Source organism: Ceratina calcarata, unplaced genomic scaffold (genome assembly GCF_001652005.2).
Source record: "Ceratina calcarata isolate Rehan_Ccalc_2016 unplaced genomic scaffold, ASM165200v1 scaffold72.2, whole genome shotgun sequence".
NCBI lineage: Eukaryota > Metazoa > Arthropoda > Insecta > Hymenoptera > Apidae > Ceratina > Ceratina calcarata.
In genome coordinates this window covers 2,173,707-2,192,853 of record NW_017178472.1, presented here as the reverse complement: position 1 = coordinate 2,192,853, position 19,147 = coordinate 2,173,707, and the positions used below count along the sequence as shown (strand labels likewise).

Sequence of the window (19,147 nt, the reverse complement as noted above, 5' to 3'; positions counted from 1 at the left end):
GAGATGATCTTTGATGATTACTAATTTGGAATACACCTTTTAATAGACAATAAGCACTTAGAGGTGTCTTGAAACTTATGAACAGGAGTGTAGATGCATAAAGAGCGTCGCGTCGTGCTCCCCTTTGTACGTACGCTGGGATCGGGGGAAGCGCCAAAGCGTCCAGGCGGACTAGGAATGACGGACAAATACCTAGAAGTGCGCGGGCACAAAGCTTGCCATAGAATGCATTATTACTGCGACGAACAGGATAGCAGGTGACTACCAAAGCAACGGGGCAAGATGGGTAAACATGAAGATACGGGACCGAGACATAAACGATTTCTGAAACTGCGCGAGTCTGGAACTGATTGAAACTCGCCGAGAATCAGCGTTGCCAGAGTACCTTGCCTTCTAATTCAAAGTGTGGGATCAAGGAAACCGGTTTCGCGAAAAACGAGTTCCTCGTTGATCATTAATAGTACATGAAAATCGGACAAGTCATATTACATTAATACTGCATTATTATTATTATTATTATTATTATTATAGTACATTACTGTAAATAAATAGGAAATTGGCAATTACAGTTGTTTATGTTAATTCTGACTTTACAATTTGAACAGTGGGGAAAAGTTTTCTAATTTGAGTTGTGTGGCACATGGGCAACAATTCTCAAATGCTAAATAAAGACCCAATGTACATATTGGCAAGTTGCAAATAATAAAAGGGGACCCACGCTGTTGTTTCCCCAAGCGGGATGGAATTATTTATTCAGAAGAGTGTTAGTGTGAGAAATATGCAGTTGAGCGTAAAGTAAATACATTTTACATAAGATCTGCGGGACAACGAGAAGAACGTCTCTGGAAGACAATTTTTCCTAGAAATAATACCGAGCATTCGGAATAATTTCTCGTCGTGGAGCGGGCATCTGAAACGACGTTTAGATCTATTTGCATTTGCGTCGGTGAACCTTGTACGAATAAATGTCGAGAACGACGACGCGGAAACGACGAAATAATGGCGGCCCTTCGATGTCGGGCATAATAATCAGCCACGCTCGAGCGGATCCGCCGACAGCAATTTCCATGCATTCTACCTGAGACCCCGACTGTCCTCCCTATTGTATAATTTGCGCGAAGAAAGCAAAACGTTTTACTGCCTATGAAATGTGTACTTCAAATGAAAGAATGTGACCAATGATCGTGTAACCATACATCCTTCCTCATTCTCCCCTTTCATTTAATTCATTGATAAAAATGTCTGAAGTAATTTCGAAAGTTTACGACTCACTTCATTTCTGCCATAAAATACAAGAAGGAGTATCAAATATGTAATATATAATAAGATGCATAAAATTATATACATATATTATTTTATCTGATTTTATTATTCATGAAATATCTGATCAGACGTGTGAATCAACGTAGAAGCGAATGAAACTGTGAATGACATGCATCCGCTTCAGAAATTGAATGGCTCGACGAAAAGCAATCTTGAGCCAACTCGTGATGCACTTCCTGAAAACGCTCGCCTGTACCGCCGCAGCGTAGCCGGCCCGCGTGGCCCAACATCCGCGGTATTATACGCGAGATGAAAAGCGAGAGGGTCCGCATAATTCGTAAGGTCGCAGCGTGTGCGCGGTGAGTCTGCGAAGCGTGCGGGGAATCGGGAAACATGGCTGCATATAGGGTGCAGAGTGTAATCTGCTTCATTGGCAGTTCCGCATTTTTTATATACTTTATACAGTTTTATGCAAAATATTTTGCATCATATTTTTCACAAAGAACGATAAAGTAAATACTTTATCGCTCTTTGTATAATATAAATAGTACAGAAGTACAGAATATAACAGAAGAAGCGATAAGGATCGTGCTGAATACAGAGTTCGTACAAGACTTGTTTCAATAAAATCAATAAGCAAGTTATTTATATCACTAGCCGCGTGCGGTTTAGGGTATCGTCATTCAAGTTACACTTCTTTCATCAGTGGTTTTGAGGGACGATTTTGAAACTGTCTATACGATACATCAAGTGCGGCACACAGGGAGAAAAGGGAGCAGCAGAGTGGAGAGGAGAGAGGGCAGGGCAGCAATGCGACGATAGTTGCGCCGCGACGCCGCGTGTCGGATCAGCTGTGAGCTGGCAACTTGAGTCAGCTGACTAGCCGCGGCTCCTCCGCTGCGACAATCGATATTCCGCTCCTGCACCCCCGCCATTCTCCGTACACGCCGTGGCTGCGTGTTCCTCCTGTCCGAGGTACACACGCCCTTCGATTCTCACTCGCTCCTTGCACTCTGTGAATCTCCTTGTGAATCGACTTATCAACGTCCACCTGTGCTCCGCGCACGAGAATTCTTTAACCTTTTAAAATTAAAACGTGTCACTGAATTTTACAACTGTGCGTGGGTGGCAGATGCTCGTTAACGTACTCTTGTGGCATTCAAAGCCGAACCTTGTCGCGCACTTAAATATTTTAAGTACACGTACTCGTCGCAAAATTTCGATCCGGATTAAATGTATTAGCGACAGTACTCGTGTTTGCAATATTTTATGGTCACCGTTTGTTAGGATTCTATCGTGTATACATTCCATCAAGTTCTACGAATCGATGAATATTTTCTTTCACTAGCTTGCTTGCCTCTAAAGGGGACAGTTGCATGTTAGTTCCAAGAATTTCTGAAAACAGACGATGTGTATACAGCTTCTTCGATTTGTCAGCTCACTTGTCACCACCCCATTGATAAATATAATCTAGGATGTTAGCACTAATGAAATGAATTTAATACGAAAGAGGCAAAAACCAAGAGAGAGATTGTACAAATGAATAATGAAAGGAACATATTAAATGTGGAAAATATTCTAATATGTAATAATAATAGATATACACTTTAATGCAAGTTTGTTGTTACATTTACATGAAATGAGGTGAAGCGATAGGAAAGAAATCTAAGCCAGAATGCGTCAGCATAAAATATACGCGCAAAGCTTTGGCTACAAGGGGAAGAGAAACCAGCAACTTGTTTTAATAACATTTTCTTTGATCAACCGGGATATCTGTTTAAAGCGCGGAACTTCATTTATGTCCGACCCTTGCCCTTCTGAACTCCAAGCAAGGGCGGAAAGTAGACCGTGACCTTGACTCGTCCCCGCCCTTCCGGCGATGCCACTCCGGACAAGGCGGATTTCAGCTCCCGAGACGCGGTAACGATGCATTTTCCAGAAAGCGAAAAGGAGCGTTTACTTGAAAAGTTTCACGTCTCGTCTTGTCGTTAACGATCTAACAGCTCAAATGAATTCATCTTGTGTCGAGTGGGATCGTGTAAATGTGACAACATCTTAGCATCGTAACAAATATGCCTGCTGACTTTCATGCATTTTTCAGGTGTCCATTTAAGAAACGAACTTTTTATTATTTAATAATAATTTGTTTTACATACATGCGCATATTTTTCGCGTTACGTGAACTGCTTATATTTTTTGCAAGTCCAATTTTCTTATCTTTGTACAATAGCCGACAAACGAATCATTTCTAAAGATAGAATTTCATAAAAATTTTTTGAACGTCCAACTGAACACGCACAATATGATAGGTGATATCGCCAGAAATATCGAACGAAGTTTTTAAGCAAATAAAATATGAATTTACTTGTTGCACACTTCAATTACTGATCCTCCAACAATTTCATTATTTGCATATAAACAAAGCGTGTACGTCAGAGAGTTAAAGAACGAATTGGAACGCAGCGCGAACAGTATTGGAAAAGTTAAATTAAACCTCTCTTGCGTATTAACTCGAACGATTTTTTTGCATTTTTTTACTCTTTTTTCAACGATGAAATATACTGTACAATAAATTTGTATACAATTGTTTTGTACAACATATTGTACTTTATTGTAAGTAATATGTGCAAAATGTATATATTATAAATAATAAAGAATATTTTTCTAACGCGGAAGTCCGTTTGAAATACACGAAGGGAACAAAAATTCTGTAGCCAGCAAAATGTCATAAATTTGGCCAAACATTTACATTTACAGTGTTTGTCCACAGGCGAACGTTTCCCCGTTTCTTCTGTCATAGGTTTCGCATAAACATAAACATGCAACTATACGCGCGTTATGCACATAAAATGCATTTCAAAGCCGAGTGAGGTAGCCACGTGTCGCGTTTTCAGAAGCCTCGGGAAATGAAGTTGAAATCGGATTTAAATACAAAACGGTAGAAAGGATTCGCGTGACGCATTTAACATTTTCAAAACACGCATCAAAATCTTTTTCTAATTGCTTAAAAATAATATTATCACATAGAATTTCTTATCGATTAACTTATCGGGACGACTCGATTGTTAAAATGAAAACCTTTTGTAACGTTTCAAAAATAATATTTCCACATGGAATTTCTTATCACTTGATGAAAGAATCGATATCGCTATCTCGAGTTTATCGCTAAATAAACATGTTTATAGGAGACCATATGGCGGAACACCGTTCACCAATTTTCTAAACTTTGCGAACCACTTCAATAACTCTCGCTTCGTTTACATGCAATTACTTTGTAAGTACGGGTTTAAAGCACTGAAGAAGAAACTCGGTTTTAATGATATCGAGGTTGAACCCATAATAGAATTTGGTAAAAGCTGCTCGACCGAAAATTTAATGACGATGCTAGTCATAAATTTCGGTTAAAGAATACAAGAAGGCAAGAAGAAAACTGGAACAGTTTATATAAATGCAGTAAAGTACATAAATGCAACGTCTTTTTTTATCGCTTTGAAGTTAAAAAAGTTTGATCGAAATTGATTAAAAATCACTCTGTAATATTTTTGGAGTGATAAGGGTTAATTAAATTTAGCAAGTGGGAAATTTTATACTTCATTTTTTTATAAGATTTGATCCTTTAATTGTTTATTTTTGGAAGATGCAGTTTTTGGTGAAGGAAACCAATATTGTCAGCCCGATTTAAATTGGTTACCTGCCTTCAAGTTTTAGCAAAGTGGAACACTGTCCAAGAAGTCCAATGGGAATTGTTTAATTCGAATCAACTGCGGTGCTGTAATTATCGAGGGAAACCTAATTCAGCCAGAATTTAATTTCGTTCGGAGGTAATGGAAAACAAGCGTTAAATTAAACTGCATATTGAATGCCAAATTAAGGACTAAATATTAAGTAATTGAATTAAAATATAATTGGGGATAAAATTCATGATGTGATGTAATATAATAAATACAAGCTCGAGAAGAGAAAGATGAGCATAAATAGTACTTCTCAAAAAAGTGTAATAAAATTAATTGCAAAACCATATAATATTAAAATGAAGATCAAATAGAAGTAATTAATTACAACATATTTCATAGCGTGATGCGATGAATATTTCGTTTAAAAAAAACTAGGCTAGATTATTTAATGAAATGAATTGCACAATGATTGGTGAGAATTCTCGTTAGGAACCCTCCAATTGCTCTGGAGGAACGTCTCCGAGGCGAATAGACCGAAAACGAGGGAGGGTCCGATGACCGCGCGAGGAAGTCGAAGGCGAAAACAAGCGGAGCTTTTAACTACGTAATTATCCGGACAATCGGGCGCTTCCTGGTGAGCGCGACCGCTGTGCCACGCAGACGAGAGGGAATATAGCGCCGGGATTGGCGCCAGCCTCTGCTCAGGATTACGCGTGTTCGCAAGGATACGATCGATGCTCGCAACTCGAGGAACGGCGCCCGAGAGACGGCCCTGCACGTCCGACGCGACGCCCTCCAACTTTTCCTACACGTTTGTTTACGCGATCTTCCTCCCATAGAATTTACGCTCCACGCTCCCATTAACTATCCCCGCGCCATTTTCTGGTTCGAACTGGAATACCGCCCGCCATTCCTACTAGTCTACTGGATAAATCAACAAAACTTGTTTGCACAGAATTTCGTTCCACAACGGATATGTATTTAACAAATATTGTTTGCAGACATTTTCTAATGCAAAATAAATAATTGAACCAACTTTTGATTCAAATCGGGATGAAACAAACGTTACGAATCATTAGAAACTGTTGAGATTAAAAGTATACAAACGGTTTTAGTCTACATGAAATATTGAATTTATCATCATTTCAAATTGGACGTCCATTCTCACATAAATTTATTCTAATCCATATGACTTTGACTTCCATTTGGTGCGACCGCTGAAACCGCGGACTCGTAATAAATAATCATCAATTCAATTCACGTCTCGCATCCGCGTTCGAACGCACGCCGATACAAAGACTGGTCAAAATCCATCATCTCATCATCAATCAGAATCAAAAAGAACTGTCAAGCTAAACTACCGTCAATTGTTACGTGTTATCCTTCACTGAAAGTTTAAACGGCAGTCTGTTCGACTCGTTCAAAGCTGCAGTTTTATTCTATGCATAATAGAATAACATGCGATACTATAATTGCTTCTGTTTAAATTGATTTTTCGTTTTCATAGGCCAAGTACGATTTCTTTATTGTTTCACTTATTCAATTGTATTTATCAGTGATGTGAAAGTAAGCGTATTTTAGTTTAACCAATTCTAGCACTTTTTAAACAATTTGCAATTCGATTGTACAATACGCCAAACATATTTCTAAAGTAAAATAAAACTCCTACGGTACTTAAGGTGACTCAACGAGTTAACCTTACCCTAAAGAAAACACTCGTTTGTCTTTCCTTTACATAGCCACATTGCACCCTTTAGCTCCGCAACGAAGAAGGGCTTCCTTTCTTCAGGAAGAGCGGAAGTCCATTAATCGGCTCGTGTTACGCCATTTTTCGTCTCGGAGAACACATTCGAAAGGTTTCTCCTACGAATAGTACTCTATGCGACTCTCTTTGTGCCGAACAGGCATACGACGGTGTACGCAAGAGGGGCAGGAGGATTTCTCCTTCAGAAAGAAAGCGGGTTTGCTTAGCGTAACGGGGACCCGACTGAAAACGCAATTCGAAACTGTGTTTCCCGACTGCTCTTCCCGTATCGATTCGAACGGGAACGTCAAAGTAGTTGCTTAATGGACGGGGAACGGGAGGATGGATCTTCGCCATTCGGGCGTCTGTTTCGTTCCGGGAAAATAGAATACAGCGGCTTGTGCTCCGCTAAGTAGATGGCGCTTCGAAGAGCCTTTAACCGATGAAGTTTAATTCATTGATGAAATCGTATTGATGTTGAACGAAAATGAAAATGTCTCTGATGGGTACGTTGCCGCGCTGAAAAACACGGAGATAATATACCAGAGAGTAAATTTGAAACAATTTTAACCGAATTGATGTATTGTTCGTCAATTACTGTGACAAAGCTTCCGGGACAAAAAGATTCCAAGTAACGAAGGACAAGAGACAAGTATGCGGACAAAAGGATCTTGAGAGAGCGGCGTTAAAATCCCTTGTTCTGTTTTATTTGCGTGAAAAAATGCGATGAAACGGGAGAATGCTCGAGAGACTTCGTGCTGAAGGAGGATCCAACGTTTTTAGGGAAAGAACTGAAGTAATCGCAAAGGGAACAGAAGTTCTTCAACGTTCTTGGCTAAAATTAAATTTCTTAGCCGGAAGATGCAGTTAATTAAGCGGAAGTCTCACTGTAACACTCGACCTCTTGGACCGAATTCCGAACGATAGATAAAATTCTAAATCATATAATCAAATAAGACATTAAAAGAATGTAGCCAAATAAATGTAATTCGTCTTTCAAATAGCCAAATAACTGTAATTCGTCTTTTATTTGAAGGATGATTTTATTGATTATTTATTACATGATTTATTACACGTATAGTTTATTCCTATGACTCATCGTTTTTATAAAATTCCATCATTTGATACAATTTTTCAATCGATCCAAAATGAAGTACTCTCTAAAGTGCAAGGAAGACATTCGTAATAAGAAGTTTGAAATGTTCGGACAGCAATATCTCGAGAACGAAAACGTGTGACTTATACCGTTTCCCCTTATAACCACAGATATCCTGAAAATTCTATCGATTCCTTTGACGCCTGACCGGTTTCACTAGAATCGACGGATAGAGCGTTGAAAGTGGCAGCAAACCAAGCTGCCGAAGAAGACTAGGAAAACGAAACTGGGCCACGCAAACAGCGATGGATGTTAGATATGCTAAGATCGATCAAGGTCACCGTATAGGAACCATGATTCTTTTATATGAAGCTTATTCAAATACGACTGTAATTCAATGCAACAATATTTAATTAAATGTTTATAAACAGAAATCTAATTTAAAGCATAGTGAGTATTAATAAATTAAGTGTACACAAAAATCTTGACGAAACATGATACAAATTTTATTAAAAATAATACTTGTAATTGTTGTTGTTTATTGTAATCCATAATATGTAATAGTATTGTCAACTTTTATTGAATTTCAAGAACATAAGCGTTAAACTTATTACTTTGATGAACTGCAAACAGGTTCTTGTACCACTGATAGGATAAAAATACGAAGCTGTTACAACAAACGATCGTACGAGTTTGTCACAAACCAAAACAATGGAAATATCGTTCGCGATTACGGAATCGTTTCACCGCAGTAACGAACGGAAAATTTTTACCCCTGATACAGCTCGGTCAATGTTAGCCCACCAATTATTTCCTGGTGGCAAAATTGAATCTCACCGCATGGCATATTCCGCACTCTGTAGCCCGGATCGAAACCGCACTGTCGCATATTAATTTTGGCTTGAATCCTACGCGGAAAGGTGTCGTTTCAACGACACTCGATTCGGTTCAAATCAAACATTTGCTTAACCTTAATGCCGCGGCGTGTGGTAAGAGTAAAGAAGAAACGAAACAAGCAAACGACGATGACACGCTTCATCAATTCCACGCCCACTAGACATTTATCCTTGGCGAATGTATTAAAAATGCAAGAGAACCACAATAGACGATCAAACTCAGAGACGAATCCGGAGTACAACAGAATCAAGTTATTCTTTAACAATAAGATAAAACTTAATTGGTAATTACAAAAATATGTTTGCAATTACACTTGGAAAGAGATATATATAACGAGAGGATACTAATTAAATACTTCAATACAATAAAATAGATAATATAAATCAGAAAGAAAACAACAGTTGAACTTCAACACAAAATGAATCATTTTTGAGATACGATATTCTTTTCAATAAAAATCGAAATTCCACACAGTAGCGATGTAAATCGATATTTGAAATCTTTAACCTCGCCAGAGTTCCGGCAACTGTTACATTTTAATGGAAGCATGTGGCCCGATTTAACAGCGCGACTTCAAGAATCTTATACCTTGCACGGAGAATAGTGGACGGGTTTCTAGCCACGTAACAAGAACCATATACACGCAGACAGCGCTGAGAGAACATAAACGAGGAAATACCCGTTCTTTCGACAGGCGCCGTAGTAGTGGCCGGACAATAACGCAGATCCGCGTACCAAGAACCGCGTTGCCACAGCCTGACTTTCATTTTTGTATTCCGTTTGATCCCGACGCAATTTTCACCGCTCTTTATTTATTACTTATATTTATATATTAAAAAACTATAAAAAAAATTATTTTTGGTCTATCTTATAGAAAACCAGTTTTATACTTCTTGTCTATGAGAAGACTTTTGGATCGTCAAGTACCTCTTCGGAAAGGGGAAAGTTAACTGATCTTGATTTCATTTAGAATAATCTCTTTTGGGTATAAAATTGTTTAGAAACAAAAGCATTGATAACTTCGATTGTTAATGTATTTTGTTACGCTCATATTATTAAATATCAACATATTTTTATTAAATCATGATCAGAGCAGCTCAAATTTAATTCTGTCTTATCGCGTTGCTATCGGAGTCCATCTCCTTAAAGCAAAAATATAAGACAAGATTCCAACTGTTTCTATTATACGAAATAAATAAAGTACAGAGAATGGTACATGCACAATAAAAATGACTTCTTAAAAGTAATATGTGATAAAGATAATACGTGATAAAGATAATACGTGTAAATCACAGTAGTGAGATTATAAAAAAGAGTATCTCATTCCATAAATAAGTAGCCTGGTATACAGTACTGACATATCCTCATCGTGTCCAAATTTTTTTCAATAAAAAAACGTTGGCCAGCATCGCGTGCCGACCGGTAGGTATGTGTTTCTCGCAGCAAACAGGTTAATCCTTTAAAGTCAAAGCGCCAACTGATTTGGCATAGGAGTCTGGAGAATCAATTTGACGTGCCAACCAATTTGGCAGTGTACTTTCTGTAATGTATTGTATTTTCTGTAATATATCACTCATCACAGTCTCCTTCTTTTCTATCATCTAATCAATAAGTTCGCATTTGATTACAGAAACAGTAGTACGTCAATAAATTAAACGAAAGGACCAACAAATTTTTTCATACATATGATAGACTGATTTTACACGTAAAATGAAGCTATTTATCACGTTAATTTAAAAAATGTGATATGTATAAAAATTTCTTTCACGTTTTTTATATTTCATGTAATTTTATATATTATATAAATTCCTTATATTTTCTGAGCTTGCAATCTCCTTATAATTGCATAAAATCTGCAGCCTATTGCAATACAAAGTGAAACTCGTTTCAAACATCCCGTCTTTGCACGTCAAGACTGGCGTCAGAATTAAAAAAAAGAGAGAGAAAAAGTAAGAGTGACGGCTTAGAGATTGCGTCATATTTGTGCAATATGGGCGTTCGTAAATCATGAGAACGTAAACGACGCATGTGAAACGCGTGCTTTTCCGGGAAACCTGAACGATCGGACTGCGGCCTTGCGCGGTTCCTGAAACGATCGTGCAAGAAAAATAAACCGAGAATCGAAAGAACAAACTCACTTGTCCTGTCAACTTAATTATCATTTCGTCGTGATCGAATTAGAATTTTCAAACACACCGGCCAGCCTTCAACTTGATTCGTCTCGGTTTTGAAACACTTACTAGGCATTAATAATTCATATGAAGTTAAAAAACTCGTAACAGAAATAGCTTTTGTCGACATGTGTATTATAACGCTTTCAATTTTCGTTCAACACATTTCAATATTTTTGAATAAAACTCATTAGAATATTATTTATATTCTCAATTAATTCATCAGATTGGAGATTGAGTGTAGTAAAGGGTATTTAAAATAAAAGCTGCTATATCAAGGTAAAAATTTGTAAAGACTTTGGAGATGGTAAATGAAAGGAAAACCTCCAAAAAGAGGCCACCAAAGAGTATTTCAATAGCCAGAAAAGCGTCAGAGAGCAACAATCAGTCGTCTCTTAAAAACGAATATGCAAACGGGTAATGCCGAGAAGATAATTAAGTCATCAAATTGTGAAACTCACAATTTTCTGTGTTTTATTGTAATATAATGTGTATAATTGCTGAATCATATTTTCATATGTAATTCAAGATATACATGATGATTTATTGAAACAGTTGTCAGAAAAGAAACTAGAAGATTGATGATACGTGATTAGCGAACATTACATTGAAACATGGCAACATTTATGAGGTACTCGGATATAGTCTTCACAACCGTAAATAACTCAAATTTTGCAACACCGTCTCATTCACCGTTTAGCCGTTAGCGCGTCCCGTTTCAGGAAGCTTCAAAGGGAGCTCTCTCGAATAAGATGCATAGATAGGCGAATCTAAATATAATGTTCCTCGACTGAACCGAAGTAAACCGAACAGCTGCGGATTTGATTAAAACATATCCAGTTTGCTTCAATTAAGTATATGTCTAAACTATATTTAATTTATTTTAGTCGATGCTTACTATAATTTCTCTTGAATATGAATTAGTAAAAGTTGTCATTACGAATAATACTGATTAATTCTTTTATTATAGCATTGGAAAAGTAAGTATAAAAATCGAAATAAGGAACTCCATGAAAAAGAAAATTGATGTAATGCATTAATTGATGAAATAATAGAATCCATTGATTCGGAAAATTGTTTTTATTGCCTCACCCTTCGTTTGATACCTTTCTCTTTGCATTTAATTGACGTCATTATGTTATATTATTTCTTATTATGAGATAGGGCGCCTTTATCTATTGTTACAAAATACCATTAAAGGTACAGACTACATAGGACGGAGGCTTCCATGTAGGGAAGGAATTTAATTAAACTGCACTTTTGTGTTCCGAACAATAATTAGATCGTGGAGTCTTGAAAACTCTCCTCGGGAATCGAAGCAGGAAGCATAGACCCGATCAATCTGATTACGTAATACATTAAGCATATTTAATGAAGTTACCTGCCGCTGGCCATCAACGCGTCATACAACCTGCTTCGTTACCTAGTGTTAAATAGTATGTTTACTGACAGAATATTAGATACAGGTATAAAACAAAAAGTTACGTATACCCAGCAAACATGATTGATTCAAATAATTTTTCTTTGTGTAATCACTAGTGATTTTTAACGACGGAGGACGAATCTGATAAATAATTTTGAAATTTGTAGAATAAAGCAAATTTTCATATACGCGAAACAAATATAAATCATGTATACAACGTGGAATCGATTACGTATCGGAGAGTGAGATACGACCAGGCATTGAAGTTTGGGAGCATTCGAGATCGCCTGCCGTCTCAAGGATTGTTTGATAACGGCTCCATAACGAGCGGCCGCGACGGGGGAGATCGCTTTTGACACGTCAGCCGGCGCGCAGGTTGAGACAATGTGCAAACAATTGGTGGCGAAGGAATTAACGGTCTTATCTGCGCGTTATAACGAGCAGGCAGAAAAAAGATTGAGGAAAAAAAATCTCACCTCCGTGCTCCATTCAAAACATTCAAGATAATTCCGCCTATTACCAATTGTTCAATTTAACAATTTCACCTCTTTGTTTAGCAGTAAAACTTTAAATATCGTACAGGGTAAAAAGTAAATACAATTTTTTAATGATTTATGAATTTTGTAGATTATTACGTAGTTTAAGCATTTTAATATTAATTGTACTAAGTAATGGAAAATGTAATGAATTCATTTAAAAATGTGTTGCAAAAAGTGTGCTTATTTAATTAGATTCGTAGATGAATAAAATATAGTGACACGCACGTTTAATAAACACATTATGCGACTATAACAAATTTAAAAAGAATGAACCGTTTTGGAAAGCTGTGAAACCATGGCGTATCTTGAAAGCAATATAAGTTTGGTAAACTTCTTATCATTAGATTAAACCTTGCCTTAAATTGACGGCGACACGGAAATTGCTGTACCTCAAATGAAAAACTTCATCTTTGCAATCATGAGGTTCGTCTCATTACTATCAGACGAAGGCCATTCTGAAAATATTTACAGACTTACCGCGCATACGTGTGTATGCATGTATAGTAAGTAGACGCGCATATTGTACATAGCTATGTGCAATTCTTTCTGAATAACTTGTTCGCGTCCTCTGTACGACTACATAAATATAACGAAACACGCAACCGGAATTATTTGAATAGCTTCACAAACAGTGATCGTAAAAAAATCATGGAATAACATAAATGCATGAAATGTGGAATGAAAAAGAAACTATTACAACGTACAAAATTTATTCTAAAAGAAATTCTGTAGATTGAATAACAGATGTAATCTTAAAAATCGTTTAAAATGTGTCAGCCACGTAGTAAAACTAATTATCTCCCTCATTATCTCGCTGTTTAAACACCTCGCGCGATAACAATAAGAATAGTTTCAGCCATTCGACAAAGTTGTCTCGACACTTGTCTCGTCTATTTTACACAACCAACTATTACTTTCAATTCACGTAACTACTCTCTGCTTCCGACTAACCGACACTAAAAATAACAAAAAAACCGTTCTTTCGGTTTTCACCGTCCTCGAAAACTTCGACAAAAGAGACCTCCGGCTAAACACCTCCGCTTGACCTCAAATTATATTCGAATCCGCAAACTATTCGAAGAGCATGCCGCTATATCGGGATCCATCTAAATCGCATGACAATGGAATCTACCAAGTTTGGATCCGGTTAAACTCGGTTCGACAAACTTGACTACGATCCCATTCTCAAGCTGAATTTCCAGTTTTAGAGAGTATCCTTTCGTTAAATATACGGGATAAAATCAATAAATAACGAATCAACAGCTAAACACCTCCGCAGTAAAATCAATATCTACTGATCGCATTAAAGTCTATAAAAGTGAACTGTAATTTACAAATTTAATGAGCCCCATCAAACANAACAGTATAAATTACACTTTGATTAAAATGTTCCAATAAATTGAATATAGGAAAAATTAATTACGAATTTCAATAATGATATTAATTATTAAGAGAAATTGTAGTTTATTATTAAACTGATAGCTGTTTATGTATCTTAAATGTGTTAACGATCTTCCTACGCATTTTCTTGGACGTAGAACAAACTTTTTTTTACTTTGATATTTCTTCCTAAGTATTGCACTGATCCTATAAATGAGCAGTTAAACTTTATTTAAACGGATTTCGCGATCCTCACTGCGTACGCGCAGGCGCCCTCAGGACTCAAGAAGAAACTAACCTGCAGAAGCACGTGACAGTGTCCTCGACGTCGATGGAGAACGAAGTGTCGATGGCCGAGTATTTGAGCACCTTTCTGCTTCCGAGCCCGAACATCGAACCGATCACGTCGAACAATCCACAGTGAAAACACACGACACACACCACCAGCTGCTCGTTTGCAGCGACACGGAGCGAGACTGTGCTAACCGAACGAGCTCGAGAGAACCGAGAGACGCGCTAAAAACCGGATGAGAGCTGGACGAATGAAATACTAATATCCCATTGGGAAGGAAACTCGAGTACTGTGAAAAGAGGGAGAAAACACGGATGCTTTCGGTGGAAATGGACGGAACGCGCACGAAACGAAAGAACTATGAGGTACGAACCACGGACTGACGTCGGCCGTTCTCCAGGCGTTCGCCAGGTACCAGCGACCGCTATCGGCTATCGGCTGCCACGCTTACGATAAACGGAGAAAGCGGTCGTCGTGGCCAACTGAGTGGTGGGGCTCGAGTTAGGCCTGCAAGAGGGGATACAGCCGAGAGTGGTGGCAGATGCGAAAAAAGCAACGAATATAGGAAAAATAGAGAAGTTGCCAGCCAAAGGCCTCCTCTGCACACGATTCCGGCGTTCGGATACCTGCGCGGCGGGCGGTCGGTCGAGAATTCGCTATGATGTGGGTGGAAATTTTTAGAGCACAACTCTCTTACACTCTTTTGTTCGTTTACATTCTTAGCATGAATTAATTCTATATGTATACATTTAAGGAAGAATAAACCGATTTAAATATCCTCAATTTCATATAATAATGAAATAAGAATTAAAGAACACAAATATTAACGAAAAGTAAAGACGTCGTGAAGAATGTTTTAAAACTAGAATAGAGAAATGTGCAAACGCAAAGATAAGGTGTTAAGAAAACTGACGTTGGAAGACCGTGCGTGGGCTATCGTGCCGTGCGTTACTGATGGAACGTAGATGCAAAGCTCACTATAAAAGAAGCATATGCGCTTCACAGAAAGAGAGAGAGGAGAAGGAAGGGGGAAAAGCTGTGCACAAAGGGGCTTCCTTTTGCACACGGTTTATACGTCCATCCTTGTCGCATTTCCCTCGATGTTTTCAACGTCATTTCGCGTTTTATGTGTACGCGTGTACTCTCTTTCTGTCTTTGCTTGTAATGTAATTACAAGGGAGAGGCTAGCGTTCAGCGAATCCGAACAAGTTCTTTCGCCTGAACATCCGCGCGCTGCTGCACGAGACGGCGCATACCTGTTCTTCAGGGTCGCGTAGAGAGTGATGCAGCGGACGGACACGGCGACGGCGGAACGACCGGACCGATTCCACGAAGATGAGGTCGAGGAACCGAGGAAACCCGCTGGGTGAGAGGGATACACAACGCTCGAGCATTTCAACTTCATCCAGTTGGAATTCTGGTTTGTGATGGATGAAGTGGTACTTAGGATGTGTTTGACTTGCGCGTCGATTCTTTTACAATAGAATCCACGACTCAAAAATAAATAATTTCCTCTGAATTTAAATCGAAATGCAACACAAGATTTCTTGTCCTCTTGCCCATTGCAATATTATTACTACGTTAATTATATGTATACCATAGTTTTATTGTATTAGTTGATTTTATCCTGATTTGCATTTTGTAATAACATTGACACTTCATTAAGAACTTCTTTGACGTTTTTCAAATTATAATACGTATGTGAAGTTTCATTAAGAAGAGCATAAAATTTTGACGAACTCGATGAATGAAATAACTTGGGGGTGATATTACGTTGTCACAGAAAATAAGGATATTCGTAATATTCTGGTAAATTGTATAGCAGTGATGAAAGAATATGAGAAATTCAGTGTAATTACACTAGTTCGATTATTGAACGAAATCTAACGAACAAATCCTGAAGAAGAATATGAAAACTGCTTGAATATGAATAAAATTTATAGCAAAGATTTCATAATATAAGAATTTCAATAAAATACTTTGCTTTAGGTTTTACTAGTAGATAATTGAAACATTGATTAATTTTGTATAATCATTTTCTAATCGAAATGCAATTATGTTTCGTATGTGAAATACATTGTTCTAAAAAGTAATGTGACACTCTTAAATACATGGACAATAAAATTATATAAACATTTATAAATGTCTAAGAATAATTGATAAATTAATTGAATTAAATAGATGATATTCTTCAAGAATATCTATTGTGTGTCTGTGTCTTGTATAATTTCTACAATCAATTGTGTGAAGCGTTTAATATTTCATTTTGACAATTTTTAAGTATTTTAAAGGAATTGCTACGAGTGCTGCTCAGCGAACACGAAAGCGCGGACAAGGAGTCGTGAAAAACACCGTGGAGAATAATCGCCCCGTGAAAACGCGATTTCGGGCTAAAACGGTGTATGCATCTCTCCCTCGTGCGTCCCACGCGTCGTTCGTGTGGAAACACGATTTTCAGCCGAGAAGAGGCCACTCGTCTTCGTTAAAGCCTTTACGCCCCTTTGATACTTATACGAAAAACGGAATTTCGGTCCGTCGCCAATTATACACCTTCGTTCGAATTTACTACGTGATTGCAAAATATTTCAAACAGCAAAACTCATTGAATTCGGTACAAACAACTCGCGTAATTTAAAAATGAATTTTTATATATAATACAAAAATTGTAAAAAATATATGTCTGTAATTATTTCCATCCTTTTTTTTGCGCGCTAGAATAAGCCTGAAAGAGTGAATAGTGAATGACGCGCATTGCGTAATGTTTGCCGCAAACTCGATTTAGATTCTTGCTTTTATAGGGAATCGAAATAAGAAGATTCGACTTAAGTCGCGGCGGTAGTGTACGGATTATGTAATCCACGAGATCGATATTAACCACTAGCAATTTTATTTTTCCCTTGGTTGTGTAACTTAATGGAGATCGAATGCGTTTCGCAAAATTATGGCCAAGATTCGAGGTAGCTTAGCTGTTCCTATTTAAAATCACTCTTGATTAATGTAGCGCAGCAATTTGAAAAATTCAACAAATCTGCAATCGACCGCAGTTTATTTCTTGTGAGCAAATAAATTTGCCTCTAACTATTAATTAATTGTACTATCAGCTGTATTCCGCAACAAAATCTCGGTTTTGCGCACCGAGCGGTGATAGAGTTATCGCTTTATCATATTTCAAACCGCTAATTTCGAAGCAGGCGAGCAGATCGCCGCGAGTACGATACGCGTCCCTGAGTTAATTAGTATCGGTATTTATCCCGGTAGTTGGGAACAGATAAGCGGATTGACGTCGGACACTGCGTTTCACCGGTATCCCTCTCTCTTCCAGCTTTCACTCTCTCCAAACAGTAGGAAAGGTATTCACTGATGCTAGTACGATAATTTCACGTAATTCATTGGATAGAATTTTTATGCCTATACGTTTCTTGCATGTTGCTGTTTCCACTTGTTCCTGTTTCATTCGTCTGCTTTTATAAAGTCTCACTCTTGTATTTATCCCTCGGCCACCTCTCGCTATTCTGTATGATGAAACTGCATGCGTAATTTAATGCGCGTCACATGTTATTTAAACTTGTCGGCCAAGAATTATAATGATATCATAACGATAAGATCATCCTATAAATGATACAATAGTTTCTGCTGTAAATTTCTTGCTCTTTGAACGGATCGATTTATTTATGACAGTTGATACTTAATAATGTGTCATAAAATGTATCGAAGATACTACGAGATCTGAAATTGTCAAAAAATTATATCCCTTCGTCGTGACAAGTGAAAACAGTAAAACGAGAACGACAACGTCGACGAACTTTCCAGCGGCGTCAATTATTTTAGCACGGGTGTCTGCCCGTGAATCATGCGACATTTATCCACTCACGAGCACTGTTACGGCGTCGACGGTGTTACGTGGAAAAATGAACACGAGGATAACGAGAGCACCGATGAATGTCAAGCAAATGCGAGATCCAGTTTGCTGCACATTTACGTGTCTCTGACGAGTCCTGCTGTGCCTGTTCCATGATTAGGGCGAAACCTACCACCCCTGACTTCCCTTCTTGCTCTTCACGTTCTGTTAACCCTTTGCCGTAAAAAATATATTTCGTTTTAACGTTCCCTTTATCTTCACGAACACATAAGTTTAGCTTCCCTCAACTGACTGTTAGTTTGCAATGGTGATAAAAAGTTAGATTGTGTAATAGTTAAGATTTTAATCAGTCTGGATTAAAATTTTTTTATAGCTTAAGCATTTACGGTTGAGAACCTTTATGCTATATACCACATAAACTTTAGCCAGAATACTAAGAGATTTGTACAATCATAATTAAGAGTAAACATATATAAACACTTCATCGTTTCTTATACTGTATAACGACTGTATAATTCCAGCAACATGCATATCATAATTATTGTAATATATTTATATTTTCTGAATTTTCCTATATTTTCCTATATTTTGACATGTACAAAAATTGTTCTATATTTTCCCAACCCATAATTCTGCTTAATGGTTACGCATTTTACATTTAATAGTACACGGTACATAGATAGTAATTGGAAAAACGGATATACCGGTTTACTTTGTTTACCAAGTGTATAGACTTTCTCCGACGTCCAATGCTGGTAATCCAATCCCGAGAACGACGTCCGAACAAGAATATTATTAGCGCTTTCCAT

General features: G+C 37.6%; 1 protein-coding gene across 4 annotated transcripts in view; it reads right to left on the bottom strand.

The window, feature by feature from the left end:
* Mob2 (MOB kinase activator 2) overlaps positions 1–19,147 on the bottom strand; it is a 50,484-nt gene that overhangs the window by 26,434 nt on the left and 4,903 nt on the right. Inside the window, exon 1 of one of the 4 annotated variants that reach the window (XM_018033564.2) lies at positions 14,486–14,934. The exons of the other annotated variants lie outside the window; for them this stretch is intronic. Coding sequence (XP_017889053.1) covers positions 14,486–14,580 — 95 coding nt within the window. The 5' untranslated portion in view covers positions 14,581–14,934. Of the gene's footprint in view, positions 1–14,485; positions 14,935–19,147 lie in introns of those variants that run through there. 4 annotated transcript variants of the gene reach the window in all.